General features: G+C 37.3%; 1 protein-coding gene across 6 annotated transcripts in view; it reads right to left on the bottom strand.

Annotated features, from left to right (window-relative positions):
* The window catches only part of GRIA2 (glutamate ionotropic receptor AMPA type subunit 2), an 87,592-nt gene that overhangs the window by 22,762 nt on the left and 43,478 nt on the right, over positions 1-21,352 (bottom strand). For all 6 annotated transcript variants that reach the window (XM_075421622.1, XM_075421623.1, XM_075421624.1 and 3 more), the window contains exons 5-9: positions 17,911-17,964; positions 14,204-14,365; positions 1,649-1,816; positions 1,261-1,365; positions 428-538 (exon numbers count right to left, since the gene is read on the bottom strand). In XM_075421622.1, coding sequence (XP_075277737.1) covers positions 428-538; positions 1,261-1,365; positions 1,649-1,816; positions 14,204-14,365; positions 17,911-17,964 — 600 coding nt within the window. The remainder of the gene's footprint in view (positions 1-427; positions 539-1,260; positions 1,366-1,648; positions 1,817-14,203; positions 14,366-17,910; positions 17,965-21,352) is intronic.

The following is a 21,352-nucleotide window of genomic DNA, read 5'->3' as shown; positions in this document are numbered from 1 at the left end:
CTAGACAACTAGAATACAACTTCTAATGTTTTATTTTACACTTTACCAATCCATTGCAGTTACAATTCTGATTTATATGAACCAGTTTCTTTGCTGTTTGGCAAAATCCATTTTCTAAAACTAACACTATGCTTCTGCCTCTGAGACAAAGTTCCCTCCTTTGAAAGCAGGTATTTACTTCCTGTTTTCAGGTCTAAAAATTTTAACTTTCTAGGATGTTCAAGCAATGACCGTTTGTCTTCTACAGAACAAAACCGCATACTGATCACATACATTTCCTTCATTTCCAGATTTTATTTGTGTATCATAATGAGCAACAGGTCACAACTTCAAATAATAAAAAGACAGCATATTTAAACCAACATAATGATGCAAAACAAACCACTGCAGGACAGACGGTCTTCTGACAAAATATGAGGTTAATTACCAAAATAGTGGTGACAATAATAGTCTTATTCTCTAGTCCTGAAGATTCATTTCCAAGAGGGCCATCAAGAGGATTCACAACCATTTTGTCCACTTCACTCCAATATCCAATCTAAAGAGAGTTTATAAGATGCACAGAAACCAGTGAATAGGAACTTTCACAGAAAAGGTAAAGCACGTTATTACTATGACCTCAATTTATGCACACAGAGAACTACTTTATCTATGGATTTACCAGTGCAAATATTTCTATTTATGTACTTAAAGACTATAACAAAATAGTAACAAGACTGAACTAACAACATTTGTTCACATTAAGTTGTCTAATACAGGTATACCATTTTCATTTATATCTTAACAGGTTTTAGTATCAACATCACACACTGTAAGACTGAAAGAGTTATAACATACTCCAGATCAGGAAGACATGAAGAACTGGCTTTTCCTGAAAGGTTTGGAATAAGAGCAGAAAGATAATCACATTTAAAGAAACATCACCGAAAACCTGTATTCTGCATTTGTCATTCAGAAGCCTAAATTCCCCCAAATACTGGCTCACATTCAGCAATTCAGATCAGAAAGAAAAAAGTTTAATACACAAAACTGAAAGGAAAATAGTCTTACATAGTACTTACCAGAAATAACAACTTGTATTTGTTAGGAAGACATATTACATATTTTTACTTTGTTCTGCAAGAACATTGTAGAATACTCCTGTGAGTCAATATTATCACAACTCATGCTTCAATTAATCTATAGTGTCTCATTACCTACCTCAGCTCACTGCTTAGCATAGGAAAACCTTTAAAGACATTGTAAGGCAACTCAAATTACCTTCCGAGGACCAGTACTTTTGAGTTCCATGACGTTTATTGTAAAATTGATTCTCTTTCCATTTTGATCAAACTTTATATTCCCTGTTAGACCTTCCACCTGAACCTATATAGATGAAGATGAAAGTGGTAGAAGAATTAAGTTTGTTTCTTTTTAGAAAACGCATTTTGTATTTCCATAAATGATTATTAGTACTTCAAAAGCATTCAGTTTAGACTCTTTTCCATACACAATATATTATCTTAGTATGAGACACGTTCCCGAGGAGTTCTCTTTCACATTATTCTCAGTAAGATCCAGGCAGCTTCGGAGACTGGAAGGTTCTTGTCAAGCATTTATAGAGAATTTCACACATGCACTCATCACAGCATTCTCTCTAGGAAGCTACCTGTTTCAATGCCCTTTCTATTTCTACACCATGACCCCAGGGTACAGCTGGATTTGCAAGACAATCTCCAGCATTTCCTCTTCTGGAGATCTCAATCCTCTGTTTACGCAAATTACGGAAAGCTTCTGTCATCACTTGAACAGCATCATAGGTCAGAGCAGATGTATACTGAAAAGAAGTGAAAATATTTAATTAAAAAATAGCTTCAGCTTCACTACACCTTCCAATCCACTTGTTAATCCATTAAACACAGAAACATATTAAAAATAAAAAGGAGAGTAAGATATACTTGAAATCAGACCAGTATTTCTTTAGTTTGGAGGTCACTACTCTCTGCAAATTAATGAAGTGTTGTCCATCAGAACGGTTAGGGGAGTACTAATAAGCCTAAACTGAAGATTTACAGCTGTTTTCAGAGTGAATTACATTCCTTTCTCACTACAAATGTGTAACCATTCTGTGTGCACATATGGCTAGAAGTCCATGGAGGTGAAAGCGGGAAAAAACAAGTAGTTGCCACTATTTAACTTGAGTTAGCCTCTAAAACTCAGGAATTGGTTCTGTCATTACACTCTTCAATGGAGATGCATTTATATACACATCTCTGGACTACATTTCCTCCCACATATACACACACAAACCCAAACAAGGTATATTTGAATATACATGTGCTTAACTTTTATCTGTTAAACATAAAAACTCAGGGTTAGCTATTTCCAAGTATGCAATATCTTGTCATGACCATGGAAAAACAGCTTTTGGGCTGAGATGTTTGGAAGAAGTGATGCCCCTCAAAGAGCAATATAGGCAAGGAAGAGCCCCATGTTCCTAGCCTGACACAATATAAGCAGCTTTACAATTCAGAGAGCAGAATCCTGCAATCACATGCATCAGAAGCTGGGGCTAAACAGACAAAAGCAGTTATCTTCAGTAACTGGAAAATTTTACATCTTAGCTAACTAGCCGAACAGAAACCACATGTGCACGTACACTGTGGATTTTGTTGGATGGGCTTTATGAGTCCAGAACATCGCAGTTATGCCAAATGTAAGGGACATTTTTGGAAATATGGGCCAGAATATAACTACTTACAGCCTTATGAATGAATGCAATGATCCCTATGAAGGCTATTAGATGCTGAAAATATATAAACTGTAAAGCAGAGAGAAATGATATATTGGCTTTTTGCTTCAATGGCTCAGACTTTAATGAGATTTTTAATTAGCTAGCTCAAGTCATGCAGAAGGCTCTTGTAATTGCAACCCAGGCAGGTTCCTGAATTGAGGTCATTTTTGTATGCAACTGTTAGACCTTGGAGAGGAAGAAAAGGAAGGTGGAACTCTTTTTCTTCAGATATATAAGCTTACTGGGTGATTAATGTGTATCTTATCAAGAAAGTTCTCTCAGTGACTTGTACAGAAATCTTTAAAGGGTTCAGAACAGCAGCAGAATGAAGTGAAAGACTGTCTGGAGACGATACTACCCTTCTGCTACTGGAGTAGCAGTGATTAAGTCGTGGACATGGATTTGGAGGTGAGGAGAAGGTAACAGAGAGAAGAGAAAGGACCCCGACTCATTTTTGTGGGACTGACTAGGAGCACTTCTTCAAGCATAGCTCTTTGCAGTACAGAAACATACTGCATTGCACCGGCATTTTGAGAAACTTTGCATACAGCGCTGACATTCACCACTGAGACTTACTTTGGGTAGCAGAGAAAAGAGCAGCTTGAAATTGAGATGTTATAATGCTAATTCAGCTATTCTACTTTTCTTCTAGACCACTGGGATATGTTCAAAGTATCATCTCAAGAACATTATCCCCATAGTATATAATTACTGGCCTGAATATTCACAACTCAGTCACATATTCAATTTGTGTAGGGCTTTGTCTATGAATATATATCTGTATGTGTATATATGTCATCACATATATAAAATCCACATCCTTTAATTTAGGTTGTCAGCTTTAATCTAAGGATCTCAAAATATTTTACAAGCATCTTCAACACCTTCATGTTGTTGAAGATGTCACGAAAGCAAACAGCCTATGCATCATTTCTTACTGCTTTATTCTGCATACACTTTCAGCTCCTAATAACCTTCATGGGGCTCATTAAAACTATCTACAGCTTAATGAATAGATGTAAAGTTGACAAACTAAACCAAAGTGAACTTACTACCTTAAACAAGAAATGACAAACCGATAACCTGCTCACGCAGAGGGGTGTCTGTGTGTGCATGCCTGCGTAACACACAAAAATGTCATAAGTTTAAGGATGCATTAGACCTGGCTTGATTCACCTGGTTTTATACTGGACACTCATCCCTGTTCTGATCTGCACTATTAAAATAAATGGCACTGCTATTCGGAATATTATTCTGTGGAAGTGGGATGGGCTCTTACAGCCTACTACTTATACAATAGTGTAAATCTCCTAGCTTCATTTCAGTTCCTTTCAACTTTACATGATGAAATCAGCAACTTTAAAACAAAATGCTATAGGTACTATCCTATAGTTCCCACAGAATCACCCGTCTTAACTAAAGCGTGGCAAAGTATATGCAAAAAAACATCTTGCTTCTCATAATTCTAGAACTATGATAAGAACAAGCTGATAATATAAATTGTATAACACATTGAAGTGCTTAAGGATTTTATGTAATTTGCTATAAAACATGGATTACATGCATGTCATATGAAAAGAATTCTCTCTTTCTAAATAAATTCCCTAACTGTCAAGAAGAGAAAACACAAGGTTCATATGCAATTTTATTCAACTTAGATTTAACATGTTGCATACCTTAATAACATTTGTAAGCTACAATTGCAAAGATGAATTTCAAAAGTGAAGACAAAACAAAGTCATCCTAGACTAAGCAGAAGATATTAATCATGTGCTATTCAAGAAAAACTGGCGAGAATTTGACTTTTGTAACTTTAACTGTTCTCCAGTAACTCAGAAGATAGCAGAAATCCTTAACTAAAAGGCCCAGTATCCTATTTTGTACAATCAGTTAACTGAATCTTCTGAACATGAAATTGCAGAAACCACCTCCAGAAGCACAAGATTTTTTTTAATGCATATTATTTTAAAGATATTATAAAAAGATGTAATGTTAGCCTGTTATGAAAATGTGAAGACATAAATAAAAAAAAAAACTTAGGAAGTAATCTGAATCACAAAAACTTAAATTGTATTTCTCTTGATTTGGATATCTGCAATATCTAAATCTATCCTTGACATACTAGTTTGTGGGTGGTTTTTTTTTTTTTACAGGTGGTTGGTGCTTTTTGGGTTTTTTTTTGGTTTTTTTTTGGGTTTTTTGTTTTATTTATTTATTTATTTGTTTTGTTTTGGGTCATGCCTTAGATTCCATTAATTTAATCTCCAGTGAGACCACTGGAGGAGTTCAGGGCAGTCAGCTTATATCCGTATGTCTACGCTGTAGACACACTAAAAACAAGTCAAAACTACTCAAGGGAGCTATGAACCAGCCATTCAGCTCTAATCTAACACAACAGCGCGAAAGACAAACAACTAATAGGATATTTTGGGCAAAGACTGCACCAGCAGAGTCAAAGAACACGGTGTTAGTGTACAAGACACCAGGGAGACCTCAGCTAGAACGGCACATCAAGCTGAAGCAGTGTTCAAGGAGGCTGAAATCAGTCTGAAACAGGCACAGAAGAAGGTTCCTCACCATGTACAGAGGGCTGCTATTGGAACAGCAGAGGAAGGGACATTGTATCGCTGACAGAGGTTAAGAGAAAGGAGGTCTAAAATCAGATGCAAATATTTCTCCTTGGAGAGAGGTAAGATTCAAAGAGAGGTAATACGGGAAATGCTCTTTGTTGCAAGAGCAAGTGGGCAGAGTCAATGGGTACAAGCAAATGTTCAGCATTTTTCTTTATGTTTAAACAATTTAAATATACCTACATACCAACAAATATACATCAAAGGCAATAAGAAAAACTGTGTGTCCTTGTAGCTGGAAGTGGGTATATTAAATGTTCAGCTTACTGCTCTATACTAGCAATTTTTTTTCCAGTGGTTCACTACGCATTTTATCACCTTGTTTGTAATACTTCGCTAAACTATACATAGACTAAATTGAGTTATCAAATGGTATCTCGTTTTAGTACATGTTACAGCTTTATTTTTCTTTGAGGATTATATTCAATAAAATCTCTCAGCTCAATTTCATGCATTTTTCCCCATAACAAAGTACTTCTCCACTTGAATGCTAGTATATACCATAAAAGCAGAATTGCCTTTTCATAGTGCTTTGTACAATAATTGTGCTTTTTGGTCAAAACATTCACAAAACTCTATCAAATTGTTTGTAATTTCAGAAGTATCTGGAAGAGATTGGTATATAGATATAGAAGCATTCCTACATATCTAGGTATTATATACAAAAAAGTAGGTGTATATATATATATATATATATAAAAGCCCCCAAGCAAAAAGGATGCGAGACGAAGTTACTTGTCAAAACTAGTAAAGGAACTGGGCAACTACCTACTGTTGACTTTTAATGCAGTCAAACTAATGCAACTTGGGCACCTATTTCTTAAAGGTCTTCCTTTAATTAATGTATCTGGGGGCTACTTTGAAATGGACAGTACTACGTACATTTTGGAAATTCTTTGAAAGTGCCTGACAGATGAAAGAGTTAGTGGAAAATTCACTACCTGCTTTTAATTATGCCCATAATCATGCATTGTTCTCATTTGTTCTGTGCAGGCATTAGTGTAAACGTTGTCTGTATGAAGCAGCATGTTCGGCTGGTTGCCATTCAAACTGCAAATGGGCTTCAAGCACAGGGGCATCTTCATTATGTATGGGCATGTTTCAAACACCAGGGACTGGGACATGAGGTAGAGGTCAGAGAGCCCAGAAAAGACTGAATGCTTGCCTCTTCCTCTTTGATCTTTACATTAGAATGGAGTTCTGGTGAAAACAGGCAGCCTTTTCAACAAGACATTCTTCCAGCTGAAAATAAGTGCATATATATGCAAGATACTTGCAAATATCAACTGATTATTTGTAAATTTTTTATAACAATCCTAGTCCTGAATAAAAGGGGAAGAGAAATAAAATGTAAAATTACCAGATCTTAAATGCTTTTTTAATTAATCTCAGTAAGATGGGGTTAGAGATCAAGCCCTATTTCTCTTTATTAAATTTTCTTTCCAGAGGCTGTAGAGTCAGATCAACTTACATTCTGATGACAGCTTTTATTTAAATGCAATTCCAGCATTCTGTGTGCACAGAACAGCTAAACAAATAATACGTATTTTTGCTCTGAAATGCCATAACGTTTTGGACAGAACATGAGATGCAAAGAAAGCCTCAAGCAGCCTGTCACCTTAGAAAAATCTAAGTGTTCAGATCAAACTGCTATCCAGAAAACCTGCTGATTTTGTGATGTGTTTATGTTCTTGAGGTAGCTCCTTGTTTGGTTTAGAGGCTGCTTTCTGGGTACACCCAGAACAGCTTTGGTTTCTACCACAGCAGCTAGGCACTCACCTAAGCCTACATCCCTGGAAGTCTTAATTCCTATTTGAAAGACATGCTCATAGCGCATCCAGCAGACACTGACAAGACTGGGGCACCTGAATTATCCTAACACTCCCAACTGCAGGATATTTACAGGGGAAAGTGACCTTCTTTCACTCCTTTTAAAACTGAATATAGCAAAGATCACAAGATTTATGAACCCCAAGGTGCTTGACCTTTCTACCTATTTTACCTACTACTCTAATAGGAAGGAGATTCCCAGACTGTAATTCCTCCCCCAAGACTACTCCCAATCCAGAACAATACTCTTCTCACTAGAGTCATCAGAGGTGCTAATTCGGCAGAAAAGGGTGCAGGTACCTGCCTTTTTTTTTTTTTTTTTTTTTAATTTTTGAGGACTGAGATTTTAAAGTACTTTGGTCTTCCATTAGATTTAATACAATGGCCAAAAAGAAGAGCTAATGCTACTGTAAAACAGATGTTTCTTCAAAATACCAAGAAAGAAGTCCGAGAAGGAAAAAAATGACGAATCTGGGCAAAAAGGCTTAGCAACAAAGCGAACCCTCTGTCTTCCAGGAGGAAGCACAGCAATGCTACATCTTATTAATGGCACTGGCATTTGGATCTACCAAAGTTCCAGACCTTTTTCCACTCAAAAGAACAGAAAGTCAGCATGCATGTCTTACCCTTGTTCAGGAGTAACAGAGAAGTTGTGCAGGAATTTATCCCTTCCATTATACAGAAAGTCAAATTAGACTAACAACGTGACCCCTTTATTTTCGGCAAATGCATTGCTGAGTAAGAGCTCCGCCAGATCAGGCAATCTCAGAAATCCTTTGACCTTCCTCTCAACTAAGCCATCTGTGCCCACAGAAAGACAGGCAGATGCTTTCAGAAGTGTCCTGCCACTTATGCTGGCTCCACCACGTTGTTCTGTCTCAGCTCTTGTTGATCATGGCAAATGGATCTAAAGCATACAACTGGTGAGATGATTTAATACTGTTCCCTCAGAGACCTGTCAGTAACGATGTTAACAGTTCAGTGCAATGCTGGACAAGGCTCTTCTTTTGCTGTTGCCCCAATGATCAAGTGAAAGCAATTTAAGGTCAATGAAATACTGAAGCAGACACCAAGTTCTGCAAGATGTTCTCCTAGCCAGTGCCATTAAAACCAACATGGTAGTTTTTAATGTTAGTATTAAAAAACCAGCCAACGAGCCAACAACATTCACAGCTGTATTCTTTTTTTCTGAATCTATATCACACCATGCTGCAATACAAAAATACCTTTCCTTTAAACACTTAATGAGAAAGAATAACTATCACATATTAAAACAAGATCTTAAAAGGAGTACAGTAACTTTTAATGCAAATCTTCACATAGTATCTTTTTTCTCTATCTTATATATATGAAGTGAATGTAATCTTGTCCCTTCTCCCTCTGAAAAATCCTAAATAATTAAAAATAAATAAATCAGGAGGACACTCATCTTTCCTTACAGTATAGACAGAAAGAACTCTATTCTTAATTTACATTATTTGTACAGATGTAAATTGTACATTCACTACATTTGTGAAACAACTTCTTTGAACCTCAGATCATGGAGGTCCTTAAAATCTCCAGTCACCACTCAATGGCTGAAAAGTTTACTATCTAAACTCACTTCTTTTTATTAAGTTGTTAAAAATGTCTATTAATTCTTGCCTTATTATTTCCATTTTTCTAGAAACTTTTTAAGCCCTCCTAATTCTCAAACCTAAAGCTTACTCCTGGTTAACTTTGTATCTCCAAAACACAAAGACAGTTTGACAAAAAATTAAAACTAATTAATGGGACTTGAATCCAAAGTGCTTGACAGAAATAATAAAAACAATTATTTGGATTTGAACCCACAGTATTTTACTTATAAAAAAAGGTGTTGTTGTCTTCTAATCCATGCCACTGTGGAAAATATCTAAACTGACAAACTAATTAAGATTTTACAATTATTTGTGTAATCTTACTTTTAACTTTAAACAGAATGCACTTGCAAAATAGCAATGCCACTGATGATTAAAACACCTTTAATTTACTGTAAACCACAAAGAACCTATGCCTTTTCAACTGTCACCATATGACTACCTAAAAACCTTCTTCTTCAAGGCTAGGACAGAGGAAAGTATGTCACTTCACAGTGTTAAAAGTCTCCAGTATCCAAAAGCAAAAAATTAAGCCTATGGTTATAATCATGGAAACAGACCAAGTAGGAAAATTTAAAGCAGAGGATGAGAATAAAATGTACAAATAGGAAGGCAAAAGACTAATCTGAAAAATCACGCTGTAAGAAATGGATTTGAAAGAGCTACTGTGAATGCTTAAAGTGTTCAAATGGGGAGTCTGGGAGTTTCTTTGGGGGGGGGCTGGTTGTTTATTGTTTTGTGGGGGTTTTGGGGGTTTTTTTTGGTCTGTTTTTTAACTGCTTTACACTTGAATCTCTTTAAATTACTATGTTCTATCACAAAAGTCACTTCCTCTTCTAAAATAAAGGTTAGTCATAAATCAGGAAGCATGTGACATACTTCAGATACAAGTTTTAACATACAAAATGCTCTTTTACTAAAATATTTAGTAAAATACTGTCTTCAATCGCTGCTCTTCTTATGATAAAAATGGCCATCCAAGCATTATTAACTATGGTAAATATCCTTGGTGAGTTGAGGTTTTAACCAGAAGAAAGTTATTGAGGTGATCATAAAAATGTATTCTAGATCATTTTCTAGTAGAATAATTTGTGATTTCTGCAACCAATGAAAATAGTAGAAGAGAGATTAGATCACTCTGTCTTATAAAAAGACTGATACTACATGAATGATAAGAAACTGAAAATTCCATTAGGCTCTTCAGCTATATTATTTTTACTAATAGGTAACAAAAAGTCCTATATACATTAATGGAAATAAATTATTTACCCCAGAAGCTGAACAACACTGCCATAGAAATGATTCTAAATTGGAATTTGATGTGAAGATTCTTTGGACTGAAATTTTTGACTAGTCTATTAAATAAAGCCACACTAAATGATTTTATAATTTGGTTTTAATATATTCTGAATCATCGTCATTCTCTATAACAATCTGTAGGAGAGGTAGCTGGACTTGATATTACACTACACCTTGCACAAATTCACTTATTGAGGGCAGGGGGAAGTCAACAGGATCTGAGAGTTCTCATCATACATACTAAAGTGTTCTAAAGATTTCCGAAACCTGCCATTTAAAACTAATAGTAATTCAAGTCTACAATGAAAAAAAAAAAAAACCAAAACAAACAAAAAACTACAACACTTCCCTATTTTTATTATGAATTCTCATCTACCCCAACTGGCACAAGTACTTGCCTACTGTCTCAAGATTAAACACTTTCTCCTGTTTGCTCCAATCTAATTCCAAGTAAAATACTAATAGAACTAAATACACCAATCTTACCAGGTTGCTCACTTTACCAAGAAATAGTTATTGTCACAGAATAATAAACGCTTCATGTCTGCTTTTCTGCCACCCCATACTGGCTAATACAGGCAGCTACCTGTGTTGACTAGTCCTTAATACCAGCCTTGCCCCAACAATAAGCCTGCACATCTCCTCTCCCTGTTCACGTAAGCGATCCTCAGTGCTTCTCCTCCTCCGTTAATCCCGTGATCCAAGAAACATTCTGACACAGATGCCTCTCCAGCTCAGAGCTGCCACCACCCTTGCATGCCTTCCCCTTATGTACCAACAGGTACTTCCCACTTTGCTGACCCTTTTTTGGAATGAAACATTCCTCCTCCTACTACTTTCAGCTTTGTGCATTACTCCTCCTTCTCCTTGTATCTCCATTTTTCCATCAAGCTCTCCTGCCCTAAGTGACATTGATCTTGGTGAGGCCAGAGGTATGCCTGATCTTGCTGAACACTTGGAGCGTGAAGGAATAGTAGCTTTCTTTGGCTTATATCAACCATATTCAGGTGAATTGCTAGTTGAAAAAAGAGATAAAGAGTTCCTGGGAAAATAGGCAGGAGGAATCCATTGCACTTTCTTGGCTGAAGAACCTTAAAAACATCATTATTAAGTGGATTCAATTTCTAAGAAACAGAGCTGCATAGGGATATCAGGACTTGACTCTCTAGTTCACTGAAATCTGGCAAACACTTCTGCTTTGGCACAGTTCAGCCACTTCTACTTGCAGGATCGAAGGATCTGGGTCAACAGGCCCTCTGCACATCTGAGACAAATCTACAGATACTGCCTCAAACCACCCGCTGCTTTCACTGGCTAAAATGTTCCATTCTTTAATTGAGTTTTCTTTACAAAAAAAACCAAAAACAACAAACCAACTATGCTGGAATGAGTGATAACTTCTGCAAGAGAGCCTTAAGCTATTAAAAAGAAGCATCAAGTATAACACTGAAATTTCTTACGTGCACATTTTCATATATATTTTTGCAAGTAGAGAAGATCGAATATTGGGATTCAAAAGCTCAGTGAAACCTGGTAGCTAGAAAGCTAACTGCTAGATGTGTATTTATTTTTTATGCTCAGACAAAAACATGAGGACTGGAAAACGTAGGCAGAAAAATCTCACAAACCTACAGTTTTACATGGGCAATTAAAAAATTGACTCTAGTTCAGTTCCTATTTAAAACAGATAATAAATACTGAATGAACTATTTTTTTAAACTCTTATTTATAAATCACTATAATTTACTTGAAAAAACTTTAGCACCTGCAATGGAATATCACTTATGAAGGCATTCATTAATTGCATGCTTTTGCTTAGGCATCTATATCTACATCAAATGCTTTCTGAATTTCCGGCAGCCATTGTCAAATACAGGACAGCTAAAAAGGAGAACTTCCTCATATACAAACAGATACGAGAGTAATGGATTAGGTGATATAAAGGCTGATTTAGGTTAGACAAAGACTGAAAACTAAGGCTAAGTTCCGAAATAGAACGCTTGGGGAAGTTGTGAAATCACTATCCACAGGAACCGCACAGGTATAGCCGATTCTGCCTTCAGGCAGGGGTCGGACTGACTGCTCAAAGACCCTTCTTGCCCTGTTTCTGTGATTTCTGTGATTCTGCTCTGCCTCTAGCTCCACAAGGATGGGAATGAAATGTGACACAGCTCTGCCCTTAGCTGTAATGGCAGGCAAAAATGTCAAGTAATACGTGTATAAGGGCAAAACATAGAAACCTACACAAAGAAATACAGTAACTGATACAATCAATCTCTCCAATCATTGCAATATACATCCATTTTTCCTCCCCCATCAATGCTTCCAGCATTCATAAATTATCTGATAATTTAACATGTCTCAGTCTCTTGACTGAGTATCAGTGCGATCCTGTGCATTCTTTGAGCAGACAATATATAAAGGAAGACAGATCAGCCTTTCAAATTTAATTTAAAATGTGTTTTAAGTTAACGAAATTCATGAAAATAAATGTTTCAATTCATTTATTTTTCCTACCCTTAACAAACTAAATCTCAAAAATACATGACATTCCAAATACTCTCCTTCAACCCTTTCAATTTCTAGTAGACTTTAAAGGACCTATCACGTAAGGAATAAAGGGAGTATCTGTGATGAACTTGCAAACATTGCAACCACTTCATCTTATCTAACATACATGCAATTTCCCTCCTACTTTAAGTAATATCAGAGGTACCAGAATCCTTAGCACTATGTCCCACCAATTTATTTTTCCATCAATGAGAAAAACTGCATCTTGGTTTCAGTTAGACTTTTTTGCTTTAGTCATGTATTTCACTGTGACTATTTCCAGACTATGATTCTGCAACATTAGTAGGTAGGTAGAATCAGACAAAAGAATCACCCACAGACACATCCCTTCCCTTTTTCCTAAAGGAGAGCAATACATACATTACACATATGTAATATGAATGCATCTAAAGGCATAATACAGACTCCAGTTTATTTTGTCAAACATCAAATGGGAAATTTAACTTTTTCTGTCATAAAGATTTTAAAATACAAAAATAACCACAGGAAAATCATAGCTTTGACTACATCACCCACAAATTTGGCCTCAGAAAAAGGGAACTTACAAACTTTATTTTTTCATTTAAATTAAGGTTGTGTACTTTACAGGATTTTTGTTCCAGAAGTTTAAAAAATGGTTCTTCCATTCCTTGCTGAAAATTCTTATCCATCTCATTAAAAATCAAGAACATGATGTATATTCAAACTATAGCACAAAATAGTTACACCTAGAACATTTGCCATGTATCTTTTTGTCTTAACACATTTTAGTTATTTAAGTATACTCATTCCTAATAAAATTTCTGATTATTACTTACAACTATTTAGCATTAAAATTGCATTATTCTTTTTAACATTTTGCAAGCACTAACTGATCCTCATAATGGCCACATAATGTAAGAAGTTACTATTATCCCAGTTTTATCCAGAGGGACAATTGAGGTAAGGAGGTTTAATTACTTGTCCAGTGTCACATCTTGCGTCACTCATGCCTGAAATCCGACCATGATTCTGTGCCTCAGGCATACCATTTAATTTTAAAAGTCTTTGTATGATTTATGCATCTGTCAAAGCAACTGTCTTAACATCTCTGGGTGAGATTATGTTATATCAGAGAGTGCTAGATCTGTGCTCCCTGGAAGCCGACGTATGACCACATATTTGCCTTTAAAACATTTCAAAACACAGAGGAAGAGAAAAATAAAAAGAAAAAAGTCAGTAGATACTTACTACACCTTCACATCCAAAACAATTACCTAACCAGCTGTGAGGCACAGATTTACAGTGACACAAGAAAAATTAAAGTTGTTTTGAACTTTTTTGACAGTGCAGTATCTTTGCTCAACCAGTCCTATGATAAAGAATGTTAAAAGTACCCTAGAGAAATATAAAATTGTGTTAGCACAGCTGTCTTTGAAGGGCTTTCTCTGTCTCTTATCTTTCTATTCCAATTCCCTTACTTCCTGTACATCTGTCATGGTTAAAACAAATATAAGACATACCTTAATTGTACTAGTGTGTGCACCAGGATACTCTTTTTCCTCCAGTGTTGACCAACGTTGTATAAATTTTGACACCAGAGGATCATCATAGTCAACTATCTGAAATCCTGACACGTTAGCTCCTCCAAACTGAATTTTTGACAAATCTCCATCAGTAAATCCCTGGGCACAGAAAACATTATGTCTATTATTGCAACGGTTTTGGCAGATCTCTCAATAGCATATACAAATAAAGAGTTATCATATGACTTCTACTGCAGAAGCGTAAGCCAACATTTTCCTCAAACAGGATCCAAGTTTAAATCCTGGGCTGCCAGGATTAAGTCGTCAGCTCCGCCAGCCAGCAATGCCTCTTGTTGCTCACTACACATACGACTTTACAGAGCAAGGGCTGAGTGGATCTGTCCTTGCCATGCTTACTTTCCTAAACAAACCTGTTAATTTCAATGGGATGGCTTAAATGAGAAAGGGAACACTGACATGAAGAACAGTTAGGCAAGCAAGTTTTAGCCAGCAATGGTTACAGCCACAGAACCACAGAATGGTAGGGGTTGGAAGGGACCTCTGTGGGTCATCTAGTCCAACCCTCCTGCCAAAGCAGGGTCACCTACAGCAGGCTGCACAGGACTGCGTCCAGGCGGGTCTTGAATATCTCCAGAGAAGGAGACTCCACAACCTCCCTGGGCAGCCTGTTCCAGTGCTCCGTCACCCTCAGAGGGAAGAAGTTCTTCCTCATGTTCAGACGGAACTTCCTGTGCATCATTTTGTGCCCATTGCCCCTTGTCCTGTCACTGGGCACTACTGAAAAGAGCTTGGCCCCATCCTCCTGACACCCACCCTTCAGATATTTATAAGCATATATTAGGTCCCCTCTCAGCCTTCTCTTCTTCAGGCTGAACAAGCCCAGCTCCCTCAGCCTCTCCTCGTAGGGGAGATGTTCCAGTTCCCTCACCATCCTTGTAGCCCTCCGCTGGACTCTCTCCAGTAGCTCCTCATCTTTCTTGAACTGGGGAGCCCAGAACTGGACACGGTACTCCAGATGAGGCCTCACTAGGGCAGTGTAGAGGGGAAGGAGAACCTCCCTCGACCTGCTGGCCACACTCCTCCTAATGCACCCCAGAATGCCACTGGCCTTCTTGGCAGCCAGGGCATACTGCTGGCTCATGGTTAACCTGTCGTCCACCAGGACACCCAGGTCCCTCTCCGCAGAGCTGCTCTCCAGCAGGTCCACCCCAAGCCTGTACTGATGCATGGGGTTGTTCCTCCCCAGGTGCAGGACCCTGCATTTGCCTTTGTTGAACCTCATCAGGTTCCTCTCTGCCCAACTTTCCAGCCTGTCCAGGTCACGCTGAATGGCAGCACAGCCTTCTGGTGTGTCTACCACACCTCGCAGTTTGGTGTCATCAGCAAACTTGCTGAGGGTACATTCTAACTCTTCATCCAAGTCGTTGTCCTCTTTTTGCTAGGAATAATAAAGCACCTGGAAGGACTTACAACCTCCCCTGCCTTCTCCCTCTGGCATGAAGAGCTACTTCTCATTCATACAAACAGCACACAATATGTTTTCCATGTTCAGGGTCTTAACTTGTCCCAAATAACCATAGAAATGAATTTACATGAAATACCGATTTCAGACACTTCAGTTTAAATGAATGCTCGGAGTGAACATAAAAAGAAGTAGCCACTTCAGATCACACTAGCAGAAGTTGTTACAATTGCTGTACTAGCTGCTCTTTTGTTATTGCATATCAATGATACCCATCAATGATGTGCTGCACGCTAATACAGACACTTCTACAGGGATCATGAAACTGTCTTCAATATTGTGAGCTTGAAGTTTAAAACAGGAACATTCATTGTATACTTTCATCCCTTCTCCATCTATCAACATGTTTTATTCTTAAGATAGACCAATTTCTTCACTGACTGGAGGAGAGTATTATTACAGTCAAGAAAAAAAGAAGGTAGATTCAGTGAAGAAGATGGGATATGATCAAGTAATAGCTAAGTTTTCTTTCTGACAGAAAAAAACACAATTTTAAAATTATTACTTTATATGATATACAAAAGATCTACAATATTTGCATTTAAACTGTATAAGTCTGTAGGAAGCAAATATGATATTAAACAGCTTTAAAATACAAGATTCAGTAAGTTCAATGGAAGAGAAGGGTGACCTTATAGCAGCCTTCCAGTACCTGAAGGGGGCCTACAGAAAGGATGGAGAGGGACTTTTCACAAGGGTGTGTAGTGATAGGACAAGGGGGAATAGCTGTAAACTAAAAGAGGGCAGATTTAGATTAGATATTACGAAGAAAATCTTCACCATGAGGGTGGTGAAACACTGGAACAGGTTGCCCAGAGAAGCTGTGGCTGCCCTGTCCCTGGAAGTGTTCAAGGCCAGGCTGGATGGAGCTCTGAGCAACCTGGTGTAGTGGAAAGTGTCCCTGCTCATGGCAGGGGGGTTGGAACCAGATTATCTTTAAGGTCCCTTCCAACCCTTATTATTCTATGATTCTATGATTCTAAGTTTCAGATCTTATGGGCTTACTGTTACAAGCTTAAAGCAATGGTTAAAATAGCAGCCAGTCAACACAGGCAATTTTTCTAAAATCTTTATTTCCCTTAAGACTGAAATACAATTTATACAACATTTGCAATGTAAAATACAAATGTCTGACAGTTAGGGAATTTTTCAAATTTTGTAATACTTTTATGCTTGCTTTGTGAATATCAGTACCTTAAGTTCTTTATCCTACAAATTCGTTAAAAAATATAAAAACGTAACCCCACTGTTCTGCTTTTAAAATGGCCTTTGAGTATAAGGCTTCCTCACACCTGTCTAGTGACATATGTGATTCTTCAGAATAGTCCCCACCTGGAGGTGGGGAACAAAGGTTAGGAGGTCTGAAGTGTGACAGACACACTATGGTCATTCTGCTTCCTCAGTCCCCTCAAGGGACTATGGAAGACAGGGTGTAAATTAGAGCACTCTGGCCTCTGCTGGAATTTATATGAAACGCTATCACAGTCCAAGAACAAATGATGAAAACAGTCATTTAGAGGCACTGATAACACGTAAACCTGCAAACTCTTTTCTGGAACACAATAACTGAGATTCAAGCCTGCAGAATTTTCTTTATCTGTTACAAAAAAAACATTGGATTAGATTCTCTAGGTTCAGTAAATAAGTGTTGTTGTCTTCAGTGTCAGTAAAATGGCCCTTCATCTTTAGACACAATTTCCAAAAATTGACCTTGACAGAATTTGGTGAGTTTCCCGAACTTTCACCCTCTTAGATGTGTAAAGCTGAGACTCACTGGTCTAGCAAAATAAAAGCTGAGAACTGTAATTTTTAAGTACTTTAGAGGTGAGAGAAGAAATATCAGTTTGCTGAATGAATGTATCAGCCTATAATCCGGAAGGTTATTTTTCTGATTTCTGTACCCTACTTTTCTAAAGTATGTAGAAAAAGGGAGCAAGCTCTACTGATGGTGCTGAGCAACCTTCACTCCCATTGATGGGACTATCACAGGAGGCATTTAAGCCCTGAAAAGACTCAACCAATAAAACAAATACCATCTCAACACATTTAGACATTTAGCTTTTTTCTATTTTCAAAAATAGGCTTTAAAACAAAATACTAGTTGATGTGCTTCCTTAAACAGTAAACTAATACAGGTATTTTAAATATTAAAAATGCTTACCAGATTTGCAATGATATAATGGTATCCTTTTACATGTTTACCAATTGTGATAACCTGTAAAAAAGAATAAATACCCCCATAATGGAGAACATTCACCTGATATATGGGCTGAGACGTAAAAAGTACAAAATGCAGTATGATGTAAAAGCTAGTTATGAGCTTTACTGTACACAGTACTGAGTTTGTCCAGTGCTTTACTTTTTATTTTACCTAATGCACCACTGAACATACTCTCTGCTGGTGGAAATTAGTGACGTTGAAGTCCATGTCCCAAGATCTGCAAACAGAGGAGCTGAGTGATAATTACTATGCTGTGTATTAAAGGCACAACCTGGACAGGAGGGAGCAGGCATCATGCAGTAGAAGCACTGTGCTTCGGAGATTCCTGCTCAGATTCTGCTCCCTTTGTAGCAGAATTGTAGCACTGCTTGAACTAGAAAAAGTATAAAAGCCCACTGACGTTAATGAAAGCATCGACATTATAAGGAAGTCTATTAAAGTTCAAATTGTTACTTATTGCCCTAAGCCTTCCCCATAATCTCCCTCAAAGCCAGCTGGTGGTTTCTCAACAGTCTCCACTGGCAGGTGTGTAGCACGGATTCTTCTCCCAAATAATCCTAATTAAGACAATGCCTGCAGGGGGAAGTTTGCATTTTGAAGTAAAACACTTCTCCAGAAAAAGCATGTGGGAGATAAGAGGACTCTAGAGGTTTCTTCCATCTTCTGAACAATGAGAACAACTTAAATCAAGAGAGGATGATTCATTTATTTCCTCATTTAACATATAACTGAAATATTCAGAACAAGTATCCTGTAACTTGTATCAGAACAGTAGTGAACAACATTCCACACACCTGCTTTAATGAAGTTACAGATCATAACTGCAGGCAGTGTGTAACACCAAGTTTTCTATTACTAGAGTTTGAGACCGAGAGGGATCACATTACATAGGCCACAGAAGTTATTCATTTATTCCTCTTTTGAGCTCAATATATACATTATACATGAACTTAATTATTCTGAAACAGTTACTTGGTTCAGACTACTTAAAACTCATTACTTATTAAAAGGTTTAAGAACTCTGTTCAGATGTATTTCTTATGCAGCTGCTGCGTCCAAAGAAACTTCAGTTAGACCAAACAGATGAGCTGTTATGCATAAAATGCTTCTTTATCATTGGTATCTGAGAAAGTCATCAGTAGCTGCAAGTCTTTGGATCAATGGTTAGTAACTCTGCTCTAACTGCCACTGGGTACTATTTCATTATCTAACTCTCTAAAACATTGCCGTGTGCCACTTCTCCATATCAACACTAAGGATGCTGCCAGTTAAAACTCCGAGAAGATTCAGTGGTGGCTCCAAAAGCCATGGTGAAGGAGCTGTGGACATTCACCAGTGTCCCTAGTTTCGACCGGCATCTCAAGCAGGGATAGACATGAAGTGGCAGTAATTGCATGGTTGGCCAAAGGGTGTTATCAGGGGGAAATGAGATTCTGCAAAGGAAGCTGGCTGAGAAGAGATAGAGGCTATATAATGAAGTGCTTGGTAACACTGACCTGCCACATCAGAGAAGAGGAATATAAACTAGTCTGAGGAGAGCTGGGGAGCTGCAGTATTTTTCAACTTGAACTTACATAAATCGTTGAAATCTGGAAGAGAAACTATAACACGAGAAAAAAACAAGAATGCTGAAGCAAGTTTGCAAACACATTGTGACTACACAAAGATCCAAGGACTAGAGTGTGACTGGGTGATCCTGAGGTTGCCACCACAGCTTAAAATGTTAGTGGGATAAATCAAAGCACTTCAATAGAAGTTTTTATCAAGAATAGAAAGCAAGGAAGAAAGTAAAGACGTTCCTGCTCTATATATCAAGAATGCAAATAATACTTCAGTATTCAAGAAAAATCTGGTCAACAGAAAGCCTGTTGTATGTGTCTCTAAAAATACACAGAAAAAGAAAAGGGATACTGATACAAAAGGTCTACTTCAGGCACTCTCCCGAAAAGAAGGAAATTGCTAAGGTATTTTTAGGGCAGAAATTTAAAAAAAAATTAAAAGAATAAACCTGGTAGCAAAGCAAGCTCTGAAGTACATACTCTGCTTTTAGAAAAGAGAATCAGAAGAACACACTCAAAGGATACTCACAGGCCAATAAGTCCTTTGTTCAGCACAGACCTTCATTTTAAGAGATGGAGAAAATTAATAGAGAAACAGTTATTTTAGATTTTATTTTAGGCTACTTGAGAAATTGAAAGTGACTATACCTTATTATGTAAGGAAGGGAAGTTACAGAAACAGAGTGTAAGGATAATGGACTTAAACAGACCAAACTCCAGAAACTACTGGGGTATCTTGCAAAGAGAATCTCAAGGCTAAACCCATATGAGACAGCTGACAGCAGTTTAAGAGACCATATTCTAGGACATAGCAGTAAACTACTTTGAGGAGAACAACTAACTGGAATTATATTAACTGACCTGCATGGCTGATTCACAGTTATCTAGAATTCTTCTATGACTTAAAAAATGAAACAGCAAGAACAGTTTATCCATTCATATGCTTAAAGAGTAGCACAAGTCTGTGGGGATAAGCAAAGAAAATGCAAGACTCCAAACAAGGCAGAATCTATCAAATTACAATTAGGGCAAGAAAAATACCCCAGAGCTGCAATCAAAATAAGCAGCTAAATAAAATAGTAGGTCTATTACTAAACAAAGAGAGTAAAAATGAGTGGTAACTAAAGCATAAAGAGGGTCTTTAAAGAGTGGTAAAAGGAGAAACTGAAGAAACTTACAGTCAACCAAACTTTCATATCAGTGAAGTCATAATAATGAATATTACGTACTTGATTTTGAAAGATTCTATAGGATAATTAGATGACACACAGTAAATATAGCCTAGTCGAGATCAAAATATGTCAAAGCAACTTCTTTCCTTTCTCTCACATGAAAACTAGCCTAATAGATAATGACAAAACAGGAGATGTGACATATCTTGAGTCTAATAAGGCATTTGTCCTGTATGACATAGTTACAAGCTCTTAAGGGAACACGGACAAGACAAAAAGTCACTATAAGGTAAGTGAACAACCATTTGAAATGCCACACAGAACCAGATGCAGAAGACCTATAAGCACTACTTCTCTCAAACACTGCTCTACTCAGTACATTTCTTGACATGGATAACAAGTCAGCAAATATGATTTTAAAAAACTGCAGAAGACAGGGAGATTGCAAATGCTCTGGAGAACAGGATCAAATTCAAATTGATCTTGAAAAATAGAGAAACAGTTTGTGGATATGAATTCCAAATAAAACAAATACAGTGCACTCCATTTAGCACACTGCTCGTTGCTCCAGCCTCTCCAAAATGTAATGACCTTCATAATAAAGGCCAAAATAACAAGCCCTTCAACAAAGCTTCAAACCAATACATCTAC

This window comes from Opisthocomus hoazin, chromosome 5, assembly GCF_030867145.1.
Source record: "Opisthocomus hoazin isolate bOpiHoa1 chromosome 5, bOpiHoa1.hap1, whole genome shotgun sequence".
NCBI classification, from domain to species: domain Eukaryota; kingdom Metazoa; phylum Chordata; class Aves; order Opisthocomiformes; family Opisthocomidae; genus Opisthocomus; species Opisthocomus hoazin.
Note: the sequence above shows the minus strand (reverse complement) of the source record. Positions and strands in the feature narration are given on the sequence as shown.